Here is a 17,308-nt window from a genome sequence, read left to right on the forward strand (position 1 = left end):
ATATGCCCCCAGGGCACAACTTACACCCTTGCCCTGAGGGATAGGGGGGCTGTCATCATCAAAGACCTAATTTCCAGAACTTTCAACTACGTTGAAGAAATTCGCCATCTCAAAATTTTGATTGGATGTGTTTGGTGAAATGGTGGGCGTCAGAGGGGGGTGAGTTGCCCTCCAAACTCTTTCGACTATTACAAATAGCACTGAACATTTGAAGTTCCGATTAAATGAGTCCTTTCTGAAGTTTCTACTACACCGATATCAATAAAAAACCTAGTATGCCCCAAGACAATATCTACAATCCTTGAACTAAGGGTTGTGGGGGGGTTGTCATCTTTAAATCCACAATGTCCGGAACTTTCATCTCTGTTGAACAAAGTGGTTTTTTAAAAATTTTTACTGAATTTGTCTTGTGAAATGGTGGGCGTGAGAGGGGGGTTACTTGAACTCCAATCCCTTTCGACTACTAAATAGGGCACTAGCCGTTTTAATTTTCAATCGAATGATTCCTTTTTGAAGTTTCTACGACAACGCTTTCTATAAAAAAAAACCTATATTCCCATAGGGCATAACTTACAACCCTTGCCCTGAGGGCTGTGGGGGGGGGCGTGTAATCCTCAAAAACAAATAATTTTGATTGGATGTGTTTGGGGAAATGGTGGATGTGAGAGGGGTGTTAGTTATTCTAAAATCACTTTCGACTATTAAAAAGGGCACAAGCCCTTCTAATTTCCAATCGAATGAGACCTTTTTGGAGTTTCTACAATATCACTATCTATAAAAACCTTATATACTCCCAGGGCACAACTTACAACCCTTACCCCGATAGCTCTGAGAGGATTATCATCCACAAAGATATAATTTCTAAAACTTTAAACTACGCTGAACCAAATGACTATCTAAAAATTTTAATTGGATGTGTTTGGGGAAAAGGTGGGCGTGAGAGGGGGTAATCGCCCTCAAATAAATTTCGCCAATTAAAAAGAGCACTAGTCCTTCGAACTTACAAGCGCATGAGTCCTTTTTTCAAATTTCTGCGTCAAAATTTTCAATAAAAACGTTAAACTCACTTAGGATAAACATTGTAACCCTTCCTCTGAAGGCTTAGGGGGGAGTGTTATCCTCTTAGATATAATTTTCGGACCTTTCAACTACTTTAAACAAAATGGCTATCTCAAAATTTTGATTGAATGTGTTTGGATAAATGGTGGGGGTGGAAGGGGTGTTGGTTGCCTTCCAACCACTTTCGACTTTTAAAAAGGGCACTAGAGGTTTCAATTTCCAATCAAATGAGCCCATTTTGAAGTTTCTACAACAACGCTTTCTATAAAAACCTTATCTGCCCCCAGGGCATAACCAATCACCCTTGCCCTGAGGGCTGTGGAGGGTTGTCATCCTCAAAGACCTAATTTCCAGAACTTTCAACTACGTTGAACAATATGGCTATCTCAAAATTTTGATTGGATGTGTTTGGGGAAAACGTGGGCGGGAGAGGGGGGGGTTTAGTTGCCCTCCAATCACTTTCGACTATTAAAAAGGGCACTAGCTCTTTGAATTTCCAATCGAATGAGCCTTTTTTGAAGTTTCTACGACAACGCTTTCTATAAAAAAAAACTTATATGCCCCCAGGGCATAACTTACAACCCTTGCCCTGAGGGCTGTGGGGGAGTGTCCTCCTGAAAAACATAATTTCTATCTGAAAATCAACTACGCTGAACAAAATGGCTATATCAAAATTTTGATTGGACGTGTTTGGGGATATAGTGGGCATGGAAGGGTGTTAGTTGCGTTCTATTCACTTTCGAAAAATAAAAATGGCACAAGCCACTCCAATATCTAATCGAATGGGCCATTTTCGAAGTTTCTACGACAACTCCTTCGATACGAAGTGCCCTGGTCTAAGACCAAGAAACCAAATAATAATAATACATTTTGCCAACATCGTTCTTTACTTAGCCAGCACTAGTGCGCTGCCTATGATTACAATTATATGATACAAGTTATCAATATGAATACTGCTCAGTCTTATAAATCAGTCTTTTATTTTTTTACATGTTACTTATAGAATTTTCTGCTCCTAACAGAACATTTGTTTTTTTTTAGGTCGGTTTTTTGTTTTCAGTAAAATCTTTAGAATTCTATTAGTATTGGAAAATATTAAGAGTTATCTCACTTGAGCTAGTTTTGTATCTACGAAGCAATAATTTTTGTTTCTTTTCAAGTTTCAACTTCGCTCTTTAGTTCTAAGAAGTGCATCGTTCTCAGATTAATCTCATAAAAGAAGTAATTGAGACCGAACACACGTTTTCATTTAAGTTCCGTAGCTTAACACGTTTTGTATCTTTGCAAATTTCTAGTGGGAGTTGGGGGGCAAATAAGCGCATTAAACCTTCCTACGGGCACCTATGCCTTATAACGAATGCGTGAGGAAATACGTATGGACACGGGAAAACCCTGTTAAAATTACCCATTGAACTCCTCAGAAAATATGGAGGGCCATACAGAATTGCACGAGTGTATTTATACTTGGCCTCAAAAATTCATGTATATAGAAGCAGAATGATTTACTAGCTCCCCAAACCGATTTCAATGAGAAAATACGTATACAGCATTTTATTAAAAAGTTTACTTTCCATTCTAGGACAATTCCATTTTTCAACTTTTCTAAAAAAAAAGTGGTATTTTTGGTTACTGGCTATTTTTTAGTTCTTTTACAAACTTCATAAAAGCGCTTCTTCCTTGCTTCACGGTCCCCACATCAAAGGAAAAGTTCTAAATTTTTATCTTTTAATATTTCTATCTTAGAGAACACTGACCAAATGAACAAGAAGAAGAAAAGAAGAAACCGTAGTTGTGTACCGTAGTACAATTTTAGAATCCGGTAGTTTCATCAAAATCTTTTCCTCAGCAAAAAATATTCTGAATTCCTGCTGCTAGTTTAAGCGAGCTGTTGTTCTTATAGTCTACCCTCACGAATCCACTCGTCCCATTGAACGTCAGAGACTAATCAATCATAAAACATCAAAAATGACACTTTTTCTTTTGCAGATAATTTTTTTTTCTTTTGACAGCTAAATTTGTATTTGTCGTTTTAATCAACTACGTTAACATTGTATGTACTAATTTAGTTTGTGCATGTCAAGCTAGCACATCTTAGCTAATGTAGCAAACAAACTATTCTATTCGATAAATCTAAAGTGAAAGAAATAGAAAACAATTTTTCCTATTTTCCATTATAAAGCTTCGATTTATATGTTCACCAGAAAATTGGTTTGCTTAAGATCCATTTTCCCTATTTTTGAGAAGATTATTCATCACGGAAATAAAACCAATATCCAGAGAAGCATTAAATCGATCGAACATGTTTACTTACCAGAAAGTGATAAGAGGTCAGAGCCAATATTTACTTGAAATAGGGAACAATTCACTAGAGAAGAGATACTATGGTTTCCTTGACATTTTCGCTTAGATGAGTGAGATTGAAATTAGTAACAAGGTATAGACATTGACATTGTCTATGAGCTCCTTCGTAGAGAAACTGATTATTTTTTTTATCTCTTTGTAAGAAAGAATTCTTTGTTCATTGTACGAAAAAAGTACGACTTGACCCGTTGTTAGGTTTTAGGTTAGGATAAAGTAAAAAAAAATCGAGTGTATGTAAGAAATGTATAGTTTCAGGCAATGAATGTGCGCATTGGAGAGGGGAAGCCCCCCCCCCTTCTACATACTTCGTGGTATAGAAAAATGGTGTATTATTACATGGAAATTTTACATTTTGCAGATTTTTATATTTTGCAGATTTTGATAGTTTACGTTCTGATAAAAAAAAACTAAAAACTGAAAAATTCACCTTTTTTTCTTTTCTGCTCCGAAACTAGTGAAATTTAAACAAGCATTGAATCGAACGGATTACGAGAAAGTGATAAGAGGTCAGAGCGAATATTTATTTGAAATAGAGACTAAATGATTAGAGAAGAAATAACATGGCCTCGTTGACGTTTTAGCTCAGATGGGTGAGAATGAAATTGGTAACTAGGTATAATAGATATTGACATTGTGTATGAACTCCTTCGAGATACTTTGATTTGTGTCTCTTTGTACGAAAGGGTTCTTTGTGCGGAAAAGTGTGCCTCGACACGTTGTTAGCTTTTCAGATTAATAAAAGAAGGATATTTAAAAGCTACATAGGATGAGGCAAAGAACGTACACAATGGAGCGAGGAAGGCCCTCTAGAGACTCGTATTACAGAAAAGTGGTCTAAATACCACAAAAAAAAAATCGGTTTTTGCGCAATATTTTACTTTTTGACAAAAATAAAACAACAAAAAACAACAACAAAAAACTTGAAAATCTGCAACAGGAAGCATCGGGATTAAGCTAACATAGAAAACCAAAAAAAAGGCCAAATTTTTGGATCAAAATTCACGCACCGTCTCCAGTGCCTAATTAAAATAGATGGATGCTGACACATTGATAAGATGATAGTTTATCATACTACCAATATGTCAATGTCAATCCATCTTAATTAGTAGCAGCTGTTAGTAGTAGTAGTAGATAGTAAGATATTGACATTGCGTCTCAACTCCTGGTTGCAAAGAGCATGGGCAAGTTATGTGAACAGAAAATGACACTAGTGTTGATAAAAAAAATATATTAGCACCATCTAGCGTTTGGCGACACTTGGCATTTTTTCAAGCTTTGTTTTTAGTTGTTTTTTTTTGTCAGGAATTGAGATCAGACCCTTATTACCATTATTACCATCGTTAAAATTAGTTCCTAAAAAAAAAAAAAAAATCAAAGCTTGAAAAGGAGCCAAGTGTCGCCAAACACTAGATAGTGCTGATATTTTATTTTGTTTGTTATTTTTTGTCGAAACTAACGCCAGTTTCTACTCGTACAATTTACCCATACTCTTGGGTTCATAGCACGAAGAGAGTATATATAGAAGCGTTGTTTTGCGTTGTGTGACAAAAAGGCTAATAAAAACATAAAAATTTGCTACTTTAAAATTTGTATTTAGCTCAGACTTTTCTTTTATTCCATAAATTCGTAAAACTAAGTGATAAATGCAAAAATGTAAAAGATAGCCCTTACCCACCACCGGACCAAGACTTTGGAGTTTAAACTTCCCCAAAAAAGATTTTCGTCTCTTGTTTTTAAAATAGCATATAAACAATATCGCATATAAACTACGAATATAATAACATAACGTTTATATGCTATCGTCAATATGTGCTATTATTAATATATAATAGCATTGTAAAAATGGTATATATTTAGATGCTATTATGAACATGGTAATGACATAAAAATATACACCATAGCATATATAGATATATACAGGCTGTATCCAGTGGTGTTAGGGAATCTGAACCCCCCCCCCCCAAAAAAAAAATGTAACTCTTAGAAACCTAATGTTTGTTAACTTGTAAAAACGCAAGAAAATACTTACAAATAAAGGTTTGATGCCTTTTTCATGACCCCCCCCCCCCCGAACAAAAATCCTGGATATGGGTTTGGATATATAGCATATAAAGACCATTTCAGAAGAAACAATTTGAAAATAATTATAATGTACATGCTTCGAACATTGATTAGCTGAACATTCACTTTATATAAAAGAGTAAAATGTTATAATTTTTGTGTTTGGTATATTTTGGGTAGCTTATTCTTGCATTATCAAATTAGGATTTTGCTTGTATTATTAATAAGCTTTCGAATGAGTTGTTTTTATATGCTATTTCCATGTGCTTTCTGTCATATTAGGTACAAACTCAGGAATTTAATTAGAAAAGTAGATAAATTGGAGTATTCTATTCAATTTCTTTATTTCTAAGATCAGAGAATAAAGCGATCAAACACTTTTTTTGACAATCAAAAGCGGTAGTACTATTTTAATTCGAATGTTTGAGCTTTCATAATTTTCCTTAACACTAAGGACAGTGAAAATTACATCCGATTATTGATATTAGTTAAATGGGAACTTGACAACCATATACATCTTAAAAAATTAAAATAATCATTTTAATTTTTATCTTAAAATAAAAAATCATTTTTTAGTTTAAAAGAATAACCCGTATTGCAGTTTTTGGTAGTAGCAGGCTCCAAATTGAAACATTGAAATTTTGAAAAAAAAATAAACATGGGTGAAAAATCTTCAAAATATAAAGTGAAAACATGTAGAACCAGACAGCTTAAAAAGGAGTGTCTGTCTATGAAATCAACAAATTGTTAATGTTTTGATTTTTACGAACGAAAACGAACACTGACGAAAATATTGTACTGCCCTAAAAAGTTTATAATTTCAAAACAGACAAAACAAAAATCTAGGAGAATTGTAGTTATCGGGTATAAATAGATCTAAGATGGGTGTTGAGGATAATTATGTTTTTGTTTTGTCATACCTGGTGCTTTAATAGACGAAATACCGTATTGTTCTTTTCAATGAAAAATATTTTGAAAACAAGCCATATTAAGGCAGAAACTAATAAGTGAAACATAAGTCATGTCGGAATATTATTGTTGAGCAATCTAGGTGCTAGATTAATTAAATTTTCAAAGAATGCTGAAAGAGTTAATTAATTTTTTAATTAAAAGTTGATTAGCAGCTGAGAAACAATTGTAACAACGAAACAATCAACATTTATAAACAACGCAGAATGTTGAGAAAGAAGATACATTCCTAGTTTTTATTATGACATATTAATTGTTGAGAAAGAAGATACATTCCTAGTTTTTATTATGACATATTAATTATTGGGTAGTAAATTAACTGAATAAGGCAGAACAATGATCAAGATTTTCCGAAATAATCAAGATTTTACATCAGTATTAGTATTAGTATCTGTTACATCAGTATCAGTACATCAAAAACATGTTAGATCCATCTTTATACTGTAATTTTCAATTAATAACTGATTTTTGTTCCAATTCTGGTAATCAAAACCATAAAAAACACATTTTCAGACAAGCTGAACCCAAGTTGCACCACAGAACCATAAAGGGATATATTGACAGTAAAATGTATAGAAATGGGGGTAAACGATGCTCAAGTCTTAATTGAACGCATTTTGTTACATATATTTTTGGGTATTTTATTGTATTTTGGGTATTGTAATGTATTTAGATTTTGTATTGGGCTTGGGTTTGTCTTGTATTGTTTGGGTATTGCATTTACTGTGTTTGGGTATTGTATTTACTGTGTTTGGATATTTTATTTACTGTGTTTGGGTATTGTATTAACTGTGTTTGGGTATTGCATTTACTGTGTTTGGGTATTGCATTTACTGTGTTTGGGTATTGCATTTACTGTGTTTGGGTATTGTATTTACTGTGTTTGGGTATTGTATTTTTGGATATTACACACATATATTCGATTGGCGGAACCCATTTGTCAACATTTTTTCAAGTAAAGGTTTTCTGTCATATTATCCTACATTAGTCTACATTCCACCCCCCTTTACATCAAATAGCTTATCTTGAATTATTCCCTTCTCCCTTCAATATTTCGATATATTTCCTTCTATTTCTTCAATCCATGATCGATTAGAATTGACAAGAGTGATAAATTCTTCTTGACACCTTCATTAGATTAAATAAAAAAAACAAGTTTTTTTAACTGAAAGTAAGGAACGACGTTAAAACTTAAAACGAACAGAAATTATTCCGTATATGAAGGGGGCTGTCCCCTCCTCAACGCCTTGCTCTTTACGCTAAAGTTTTTTTATTGTTTAAAAAATAGAGTTGTGAGAAAGTCAAACTTTAGCGTAAAGAGCGAGGCGTTGAGGAGGGGGACAGCCCCTTTCACATAAAGAAAAATTTCTCCTCTCCTTAAGTTTCAATGCTGCTCCTTACTTTCAGTTAAAAAAAAAACTTGTTTTTTTTATTTAATTTTTGAACATTTTTAAATAAATGACTTTTTTGAGTTTTGATCACAGTACATGAATAATTAAAAAAAAATTTGCATATTATATTTGGTTAAATGGCTTTTTCGAAACTTGTTTAATTTTATTTACGAACGTTTTTATTAGTAATAAATATACGTAACTTAGAATTAACTTACGTAACGAACTTCTATATTCATAAATTTTTAACACGTATATTAGGGGGTTCGCCCCCTAGTCAATACCCTGCTCTTTAAACTATAGTTCGAATTTTTTTTCCAGTTCTTTAAAAATGACCTCTTAATCACAATCAGTTGATCAGTTGAAAAACTTGTTCTTTTTTATTTAATTCCTGATCTTTTTCTTTAATAATGCTGGGAAATCCGGCGCCCCCTTCATAGCACTGTCCTTCCATATAGCCCCCGACCCGCTCCGGCCCCCCCCTCCCCGCCAAAATCTCCTCTGAAAAAGGCTGTATACTTCCCAATAACCAATACTATATGTTAACATTGAGTAAAGTTCATAACTTTCAGCCCTCCCCCTGGGGACTTTGGGGGATCAAGTCATCCTAAAAGACATTTTTATCATATTTTCGACCATGCTGAACAAAATGGCTATCTCAAAATTTTGATCGGGTGACTTTGGGAAAAAAATGAGCGTGGGAGGGGGCCTAGTTGCCCTCCATTTTTTTTGGTCACTTAAAAAGGGCACTAGAACTTTTAATTTCCGTTCCAATGAGCGATAATTTCCGTTCCACGATATTCTAGCACCACTGGGTCGATACGAACACCCCTGGGAAAAAAAAAAAACAAACAAAAAAAAAAACAAATACACACGCACCCGTGATCTTTCTTCTAGCAAAATATGTAAAATTCCACATTTTTGTAGATAGGAGCTTGAAACCTCTACAGTAGGGTTCTCTGATACGCAGAATATGACGGTGTGATTTTCATTAAGGTTTTATAGCTTTTAGGGGGTCTTTCCCCTTTTTTCGAAAATCAGCCAAATTTTCTCAGGCACGTAACTTTTGATGGGTAAGATTAAACTTAATGAAACTTATATATTTAAAATCAGACTTAAAATTTGATTCTTTTGATGTATCTATTGATATCAAAATCCCATTTTTTATAGTTTCGGTTGCCATTGAGCCGGGTCACTCCTTACTTACAGTTCGTTACTACGAATTGTTTGATACAAAAGCTTATTCAGCTTTTTCAAATATAACATATATATTTCTGAGACTTTACTGCTGTTCTTGAGCTTTTAAAGATCATTCAATCTTAATCATTGAGAGCGTAAAAAAAACAACGAAAAAACGGCCTGATCTCCTTATGAGGTTGAGAAATAAATCATCAAAATGGTTTGCTCTAATGAAATTCAAATTTTATATTTTTCCCCTTCAAATTCGTGGATTGTTTGCCAATATAAGCAACTTCCACATGATTGACACCTCCACAACCTCCAAATAACTTGAGACTGTCCTGTAAAAATTGAGTCTTTACATTGCTCCAATTATACTAGGGTTGGGACTATATCTCTGATTATTTTCCGATATAAATACCTCGACAAAACATAAAAATGACTTGTTAATCTCCTCTAAATTAAGGTTATTGTATTTTTTCCTTTATCACATAGTTGGGAGGATATACTAGATAGTTTGTTACAAGGCCATACCCATGATTTTTTTTTGAAGGGGATTTTACTCAATTTTTATTTTTTTTTTGGGGGGGGGGGGGAGGTTACCAGGGGTGGATCCAGGATTTTTTTTTTCGGGGGGGGGGGGGTTACTAATTTTTGACTCAGTTTTCGACTAATTTTACTGATTTTTACCTAGGTTTTATTAATTTGCGACTTATTTTCGACTCGGCCAAAAATTTTTTTTTGGGGGGGGGGGTTCAAACCGGGTACCCCCCCCCCTCCCCCCCCCTGGATACGGCCTTGGAGGTTACACAAAATAAACCTAAGAAACGTATGCAAATTTGTTTATGTCCATTTTTGTTACGTTTTTACGAGTCAGACAAACATTTGGGGGGGGGGGTTCAAACCCCCTAAACCCCCACCCTCCCAGGATACGGCCATGGTTTGTTAGTTTAAGAAGGAACTTATTTTGATTGACCAGGACTGAAGGAAAATATCCTCCTCTTATCCTCGCACACCAAATCGTAAGCTAAGCATTAGAGAAGGGGTATACCATACGCAGCTGTGACATCTGGGATTTATGTTATACAAGTATGATTTCTGTTTTACAAAGTATAGTCGTAAAACGATTACCGTATATTACTATTCAGTAAGTTAGCTCTCTTTGCCTTTTCATCCTTTGTTGTTGTTTTTTTTTTAAATCCACTGTCCTTTTTCGTTTAATGCGCCTTTCCTATACGAAAGTAAGTAATTGATTAAGAATCCGGTTTTTAAAAAATGGTGGCTTAGAAGAATAATAGGTTTTCAGCTAGTCAGCTTCCACAAAATGAAACTAGAATAAATAGAAAAACTTTATTTCCTAACTTTTAATCCTTTCTTCCTCAAGCTTGCACAGTAAGCTATCAACCAGTAAAAAAATACTAAATTAGTTCCACACAAGCGCACATGACGAAACACCTATGCGAAAAAGAAAATTGTCTAGACTAGTTCTTCCCGAATTCGTCTTCAATTTTTTAACAAGTTTTCGCCCAGTGAAAAAATCTGTAATTATATATTTGTTTTCTGATCTTTACCCCCTTTACCCCCTTCAATAAAGCTCCTGTTCCGTTTCAACCTTATCTTCCTATCCTATATGGGGACGTCCTGCCCTTCGTTTGGCCCTAATACATTTGGCAACCAATTATAATTTGATAGATTTTGATGATAACTTGATGTATTTTGGCACCGTATGATGCCAAAATATCTTATATATTTTAATGATGATTTGATGTATTTTGGCAACTTATTATAATATGATATAATTATTTTAATGACAATTTGACCTATGAAAATTTTATATTTTTTAATGATAATGTGATTCATTTTGGCAACCTATTGTAATTTGATATATTTTGGCGACCTGTGACTATTTGATGTATTTTAAGGATAAAATGACATATTTTGGCCACCTTTGACAATTTCACGATAATTTGATGCAATTTGGTGACCCATTAATTTGGTATACCACCGCAACAAATAATAATTTGATACATTTTAATAATAGTTTGTATATTTAGGTAACTTATGGCAATTTGATATTTGTTAATGATAATGCGATATATTTAACAACCTATGGTAATTTGATATATTTTAATGATAATTCGACATATTTTGGCAGCCTATGACAATTTGATGTATTTGAATGATAATGTAACGTATGATAATCTGATATATTTTAATGATGATGTGATATAATTTGATATATATTTTGGCAGCCTGTGACGATTTGATATATTTTAACGTAATTTGACATACTTTGAAAGCCTATGAAAATTTGATATATTTTAAAGATAATGCAATACATTTTGGCAACCTATTGTAATTTGATATATTTTGGCGACCTGTGACTATTTGATGTATTTTAAGGATAAAATGACATATTTTGGCCACCTTTGACAATTTCACGATCATTTGATGCAATTTGGTGACCCATTAATTTGGTATACCACCGCAACCCATAATAATTTGATACACTTTAATAATAGTTTGTATATTTAGGTAACTTATGGCAATTTGATATTTGTTAATGATAATGCGATATATTTAACAACCTATGGTAATTTGATATATTTTAATGATAATTCGACATATTTTGGCAGCCTATGACAATTTGATGTATTTGAATGATAATGTAACGTATGATAATCTGATATATTTTAATGATGATGTGATATAATTTGATATATATTTTGGCAGCCTGTGACGATTTGATATATTTTAACGTAATTTGACATACTTTGAAAGCCTATGAAAATTTGATATATTTTAAAGATAATGCGATACATTTTGGCAACCTATTGTAATTTGATATATTTTGGTGACTTGTGACGATTCGATGTATTTTAAGGATAAAGTGACATATTTTGGCCACCTTTGACAATTTCATGATAATTTGATGCAATTTGGTGGCCCATTAATTTGATATGCCACGGCAACCCATAATAATTTGATACATTTTAATAATAGTTTGGTATATTTAGGCAACCTATGGCAATTTGATATTTGTTAATGATAATGCGATATATTTAACAACCTATGGTAATTTGATATATTTTGGTAACCTATAATAATTTGGTGCATTTTAATAATAATTTGATCAGGCAACCTATGAAAATTTGATATATTTTAATGATAATGTGATACATTTTGGCAAGCTATGGTAAATTGATATATTTTGGTGACCTGTGACGATTTGATATATTTTAACGTAATTTGACATATTTTGACAACCTAAGAAAATGTGATATATTTTAATCATAATGTGATACATTTTGACAACCTTTTGTAAGTTGATATATTTTGGCGACCTGTGACGATTTGATATATTTTAACGTAATTTGACAACCTATGAAAATTTGACATATTTTAATGATAATTTTCCATCTTTTAATGATAATTTGATATATTTTGGTAATCTTTGACAATTTGATAGGCTATATTTTAATTAGAATCTTATATATTTTGCCAACCTAAGGTAATTTGACAAATTTTAATAATAAAATTCTAAATTTTGGCCATCTATGACAATAAGATATAATTTAATGATAATTTGATATATTTGGCAATCTATGATAGTCTGCTTTACGTTCCTGTTTATGTATCTGAAGTAAGGTACCATTAAAACGTCTAGAAGACTTACTGTATAATCCAGTCAGTAATTTTAGTCTGATCGTAATGTCAGTACTGATAATACTGGTGTTAGTAGTAACACTACACTAGTGTCAGTGCTATCCATTCCGACGAGCACAGGTCTCTGTTGTAGAGCCTTATTTTTGTGTTGTTTTTTGATTATTTAAACTTTCTTAAATAGAACATTTATGAGAAATATTAAAAATTTATGCTATATGATATTTATTGGATAATTTCCAATAAATTTATTGGAAACTATAGTAAATTATGAAATTTTGAAATGTTAGAATTTTTTTTTGGGAACGGAAGTACCCATTTCCTTTAAATCTTTCTTTGCGATGATCTTCCCACCCAAACCACGGACGATCGACTTTCCCTTTAGCCCTAGACATGTTAGCCGACGGGCAACAATGGTTGCGATTAAAAGTAAAACAAACATTATTATACCAAAAATCTCGTTTACTTTTGTTAGATTGATCTCTTTTACTTAACGTACCAAAAGGTATAAGCGCTAAAAGACTGATTAGGAAAAGGAGCCTTGTTAACCGTTAAAAAAATTCTAACGGTTTTTAACGTTGTTTTAAATTTTATCAGAGAATTGTCAAAATTTTTCAGAAATAAACTGAATTGACAGTAAGTTCTTGATTGCCTTTTCTGCACTAATTATAATAAAAACTAATAGAACTATTGAAAACTAATCTATATATATAAATATATATATATATAATATATATATATATATATATATATATATATATATATATATATATATATATATATATATATATATATATATATATATATATTCTATATTTATTAAAGGTTTTTTTTTTACTTAACGTGTGAAAAGTTAAAAACACTAAAAGGGCCATTAGAAACAGCGCCGTTCTTGTCATGAAAAACAACTATCAAAGCGTTATAAATTTTTCGGCGATAGAGGAGAACTATAAAGAAATTCCTTCACTTTTCGAATCAAAAAAGTATTAAAATTTTAATATATGCAATGATTATTTAATGTTCTTTTTTACCTACCGTTTCTTAAGTCAAAAAATTAAAAGTGCCGTAGGAGTAGTGCCATCATTGCCATGAAAAAAATATCGAATAAGTTATATTTTTCAGTGATAGTCATGAACTAAAAATAAATATATAACATTTTCCACGCTGATCACATTAAAAACTCTAAAATATGAAAGATTGAATATATGCTATATTTATTAGATGTTCTTTTTTATTAAACGCATCAAAGTTTAAAACACTATAAGTGCCATTAGAAACAGCGCCGTTCTTGTCATGAACAATTAAACTGTCAAATCGATATAAATTTTCCAGTGACAGTGATGAGTTAAAAATAAACTAAATTCTTACCTCTTCGACACCGATTGTTTGGAATGCAGGATGGTTGAGTTCCCTAAAATAGGAAGGCCATCTTGTTTCAAGTGGGGGGATTGGATAGCTTGATCGACGTTTGAAATGCTCTCGATGTCTGGAAAAGAAGAATGGAAAATGAAGACGTCAAGGAAAATTTATGACTGAATCGATCATGGATAAAAACAATAGAAGGGAACATAAAAACAATAGAAGGGAAGATAAAAACAATAGAAGGGAACAATAGAAGGGAAAACTTGAATGAAGGGAGGAAATGAGTCAAGAGAAATCGTCCATATTATTTGATAGAACAAGAGGGAAATTTAAAACTGATGTCGGATAGTCAAAAATATCCTGGAAACGTTTTAATATAGAGAAACATTTGGTTGTAGACTTGATTAATTGAAGATCTAAAGCCGAACTGACCAGCCATGACAAAAACAAAGAGAAAAAGCTTCTGCGGTGCTCAATCAAAGTAGCAAAAATCGCACTTTTTTTCTTGGTTTTAGATTTTATTTGGTTTTAGGTTTAGTTTGCTTCTTTGTTTTTTTTTTAGATGTTCAAAGTGCCTTGTTTTATACAGGCGAAATATCCGTGTCGTTTTTAGTTCGTCTGTTTCTTCTACTGGCCGTAGTCCCGTTTGTTATCTTCATCTTGAGATTTCTTTTTTTCTTTGTTTTTGTCATTTCTTAATTTCTGCGCACTGCATGTTAACTTCTTTAATTTTCTTACTTTAGGTTCATACAAATGTTCACACAGAGGGAATATTCGCTTGATATGGCAATTTAGCTGTCAAATCATGCCATTTTAGTCACTTTGTCAAGTAATTTGTTCAGGGGGAGTCACCATTTTAGTCACTTTTATCGAGCGACCAGGTAATTTTTTCCGCAGATTTTTCTACACGATAGCAACAGCCATGTAAATTGATGGCTAGATGTTCTGTTTAACTACTAAAACAGCCATGAAAGCGACAACCTTGTGTGAACACAACGACAAATAGAAATAATTATTGGGGCAATGCAGATATGACCTATCGCGGTAATTTTTTCTGTTTGAAGTCCACGACAGCTTTTTGGCAACCCCTCCTACCCAGACACCATGCCCCTATTTACGACATATCTGTTTTAATTTCGTCAAGAATCCAAACCCAGGCATTTCTAGAAAGACACTGGCCCGAAGGCCCCCCCCCCTGCTACGGACGTGTGGCAATTCAATATCAAGAGAGGGTATATCGTCATTCAGGCCTCCAAAAGATACTTGTAAATTTTCAGAAGAGCAAAGAAAAATCTTACAACTTTTTTATTTTCCATTCGATAATCGTGAAACGAAACAGTTTGATATGTAAAATCAATACATATCAATCATTTTTCTGAGCTTGAAAAAATACCAATTGTCACCACACGCTAGATGGCGTTGATGGGTTTTTTCGCTGATAGTAGCGCCAGTTTCCACTCTCATAAGTTACCCATACTCTTTGAAGAAAACCTTAAAACTTAAAACAGTTTTACCTTATCCTTTGAACAGATAAAAAACATCAATCTGTTTTTTGTTTTACAGTTATCGGAAGGGATATAAAAACGTTTTTGTTTTTTTTTGTTCTTCTAAGCTTTTACAATTATGGAGATACGATCTTTTGATACCGGACTGACGATATATATATTATTCTTTTTTTCGAATCAGCGACAGAAAAAAATTTTAACACTTAAACTAGATGATCATTCAACCATTGTTTTAGGTAAAAATGCCTAAATTCAAGTTCAGTGAAAAATGTATTGCGATGGTAAGATTTGTTAATTGCATCAATGAGTAATTTAAGCAGCCTTGATGTCCACAGAAGATTTCCACGTCACACCTTTTTTTGCAGACATTACTGACTTTAAATTAAATAATCACTCGAATCTTCCATCGCTGCTGATGTTGATTAGAAACATTGCCTAGTTACCAGATAAACGTTTAAATTTTCAGCTTTCATTGAAAAGCAGGTTGAGAAAGCAAGTAAATCACTACAACTCAAAATTAATCATCGTGACAAGCGAATATTACTCTCTTCCACCCAGGTATGTACGAGTGAATTTTTCGAGGGGGGGGGACAATAAACGAAATTAATTCAATAATTCGAATAAGAAGTACCCTCAAACCTAGGAAAATTTCACGGGGGTGAGGCCCGAGCCCCCCCCCCCCCTTTAACGTCCGTGCTCCAATCTATGGCAACTGGGTGGTAGGTCCTGATAAATTTTTTTGACGTGTTAGATTTATTCTTTGGGTAATTATGAATACCCTCGCCCAGAACTATCAGAAACTAAAGAATTTAAATTAATTTAAAGAATTCATGATTAACGATGACAAAGATGGAATTCCGAAACGTGGAAAAGTGTTCCACGTTTTACTGAAGTTTTAACTTTAAACTAGATTTTCCTAAAACTTATCCTTTGACTACAACGTTTTTGCCCGGAAAGTGTCGCTTTAATTCAAATTGATTATACAAAAGAACTGGAGTAAAACAAACGAAATAAACGAAAATTAATAAGATAAAACACTTACCAAAATGAAAAAAAAAAAAAACGAATGAAACAAAAATAGATCATCCACGAAATAGTCTTGAGCCAGATAGTGATGAGGAGAATTTCATTAAGTTGTCATGTTATTAAGTGTCATTCATCTTTTTTTTTTTAATTTGAAATACGTTAGCTCAGAACTAGATAATAGGAAGACAAGTCTGCAAATCAAGATTAAAATATTGGAAGCTACAGGGATGACAGTGGTCAAAAATGGCTGTGAAGCATGGGCACTTCGAAAAGCGGATGAACATCTACTATATGTTTTCCAGAGAAATTGCCTACGGACTGTTCTGGGTACCCGGCTGGTTGACTCCGATTCAAACGGTAGGCAGTACGATAAATATTGTTTAGTCCCGCGTTCAAGGACTGTAATATAATATAGGTTAAGGTTGAAAAGACATGTTGCGCTGCTGGAGGATGAGAGATTGCCGAAGATTGTCCTTTTAGGCCAAGCGTCTAGGTCTAAACGGAAAGCAGGTCGTCCTCGTCTGGGGTGGGAGGCTGTCATAAAGAAAGATTTAAAGGAAATGGGAACTTCCTGGGAGGGTGTAAAGAGGGAGACTTTGAATAGATTGGGATGGAGGAAGAGCGTGCGTAGCTGTATTGGCCTCAGGCGGTTTGGTGCTGCGGTCAGTTGTTAGTAGTAGTAGTTAACTCTGAACTAAAAACTGTATACCCAAGACGCACTCCCATGCCCAA

General features: G+C 33.3%; 1 protein-coding gene across 3 annotated transcripts in view; it reads right to left on the bottom strand.

The window, feature by feature from the left end:
• The window catches only part of RhoBTB (Rho-related BTB domain containing), a 182,699-nt gene that overhangs the window by 68,768 nt on the left and 96,623 nt on the right, over positions 1 to 17,308 (bottom strand). For all 3 annotated transcript variants that reach the window (XM_089091189.1, XM_089091190.1, XM_089091191.1), the window contains exon 8: positions 14,052 to 14,169. In XM_089091189.1, coding sequence (XP_088947315.1) covers positions 14,052 to 14,169 — 118 coding nt within the window. The remainder of the gene's footprint in view (positions 1 to 14,051; positions 14,170 to 17,308) is intronic.

The sequence above is a fragment of the Artemia sp. Qi Xiang Cuo genome, chromosome 6 (assembly GCF_049724085.1).
Source record: "Artemia sp. Qi Xiang Cuo chromosome 6, ASM4972408v1, whole genome shotgun sequence".
NCBI lineage: Eukaryota > Metazoa > Arthropoda > Branchiopoda > Anostraca > Artemiidae > Artemia > Artemia sp. Qi Xiang Cuo.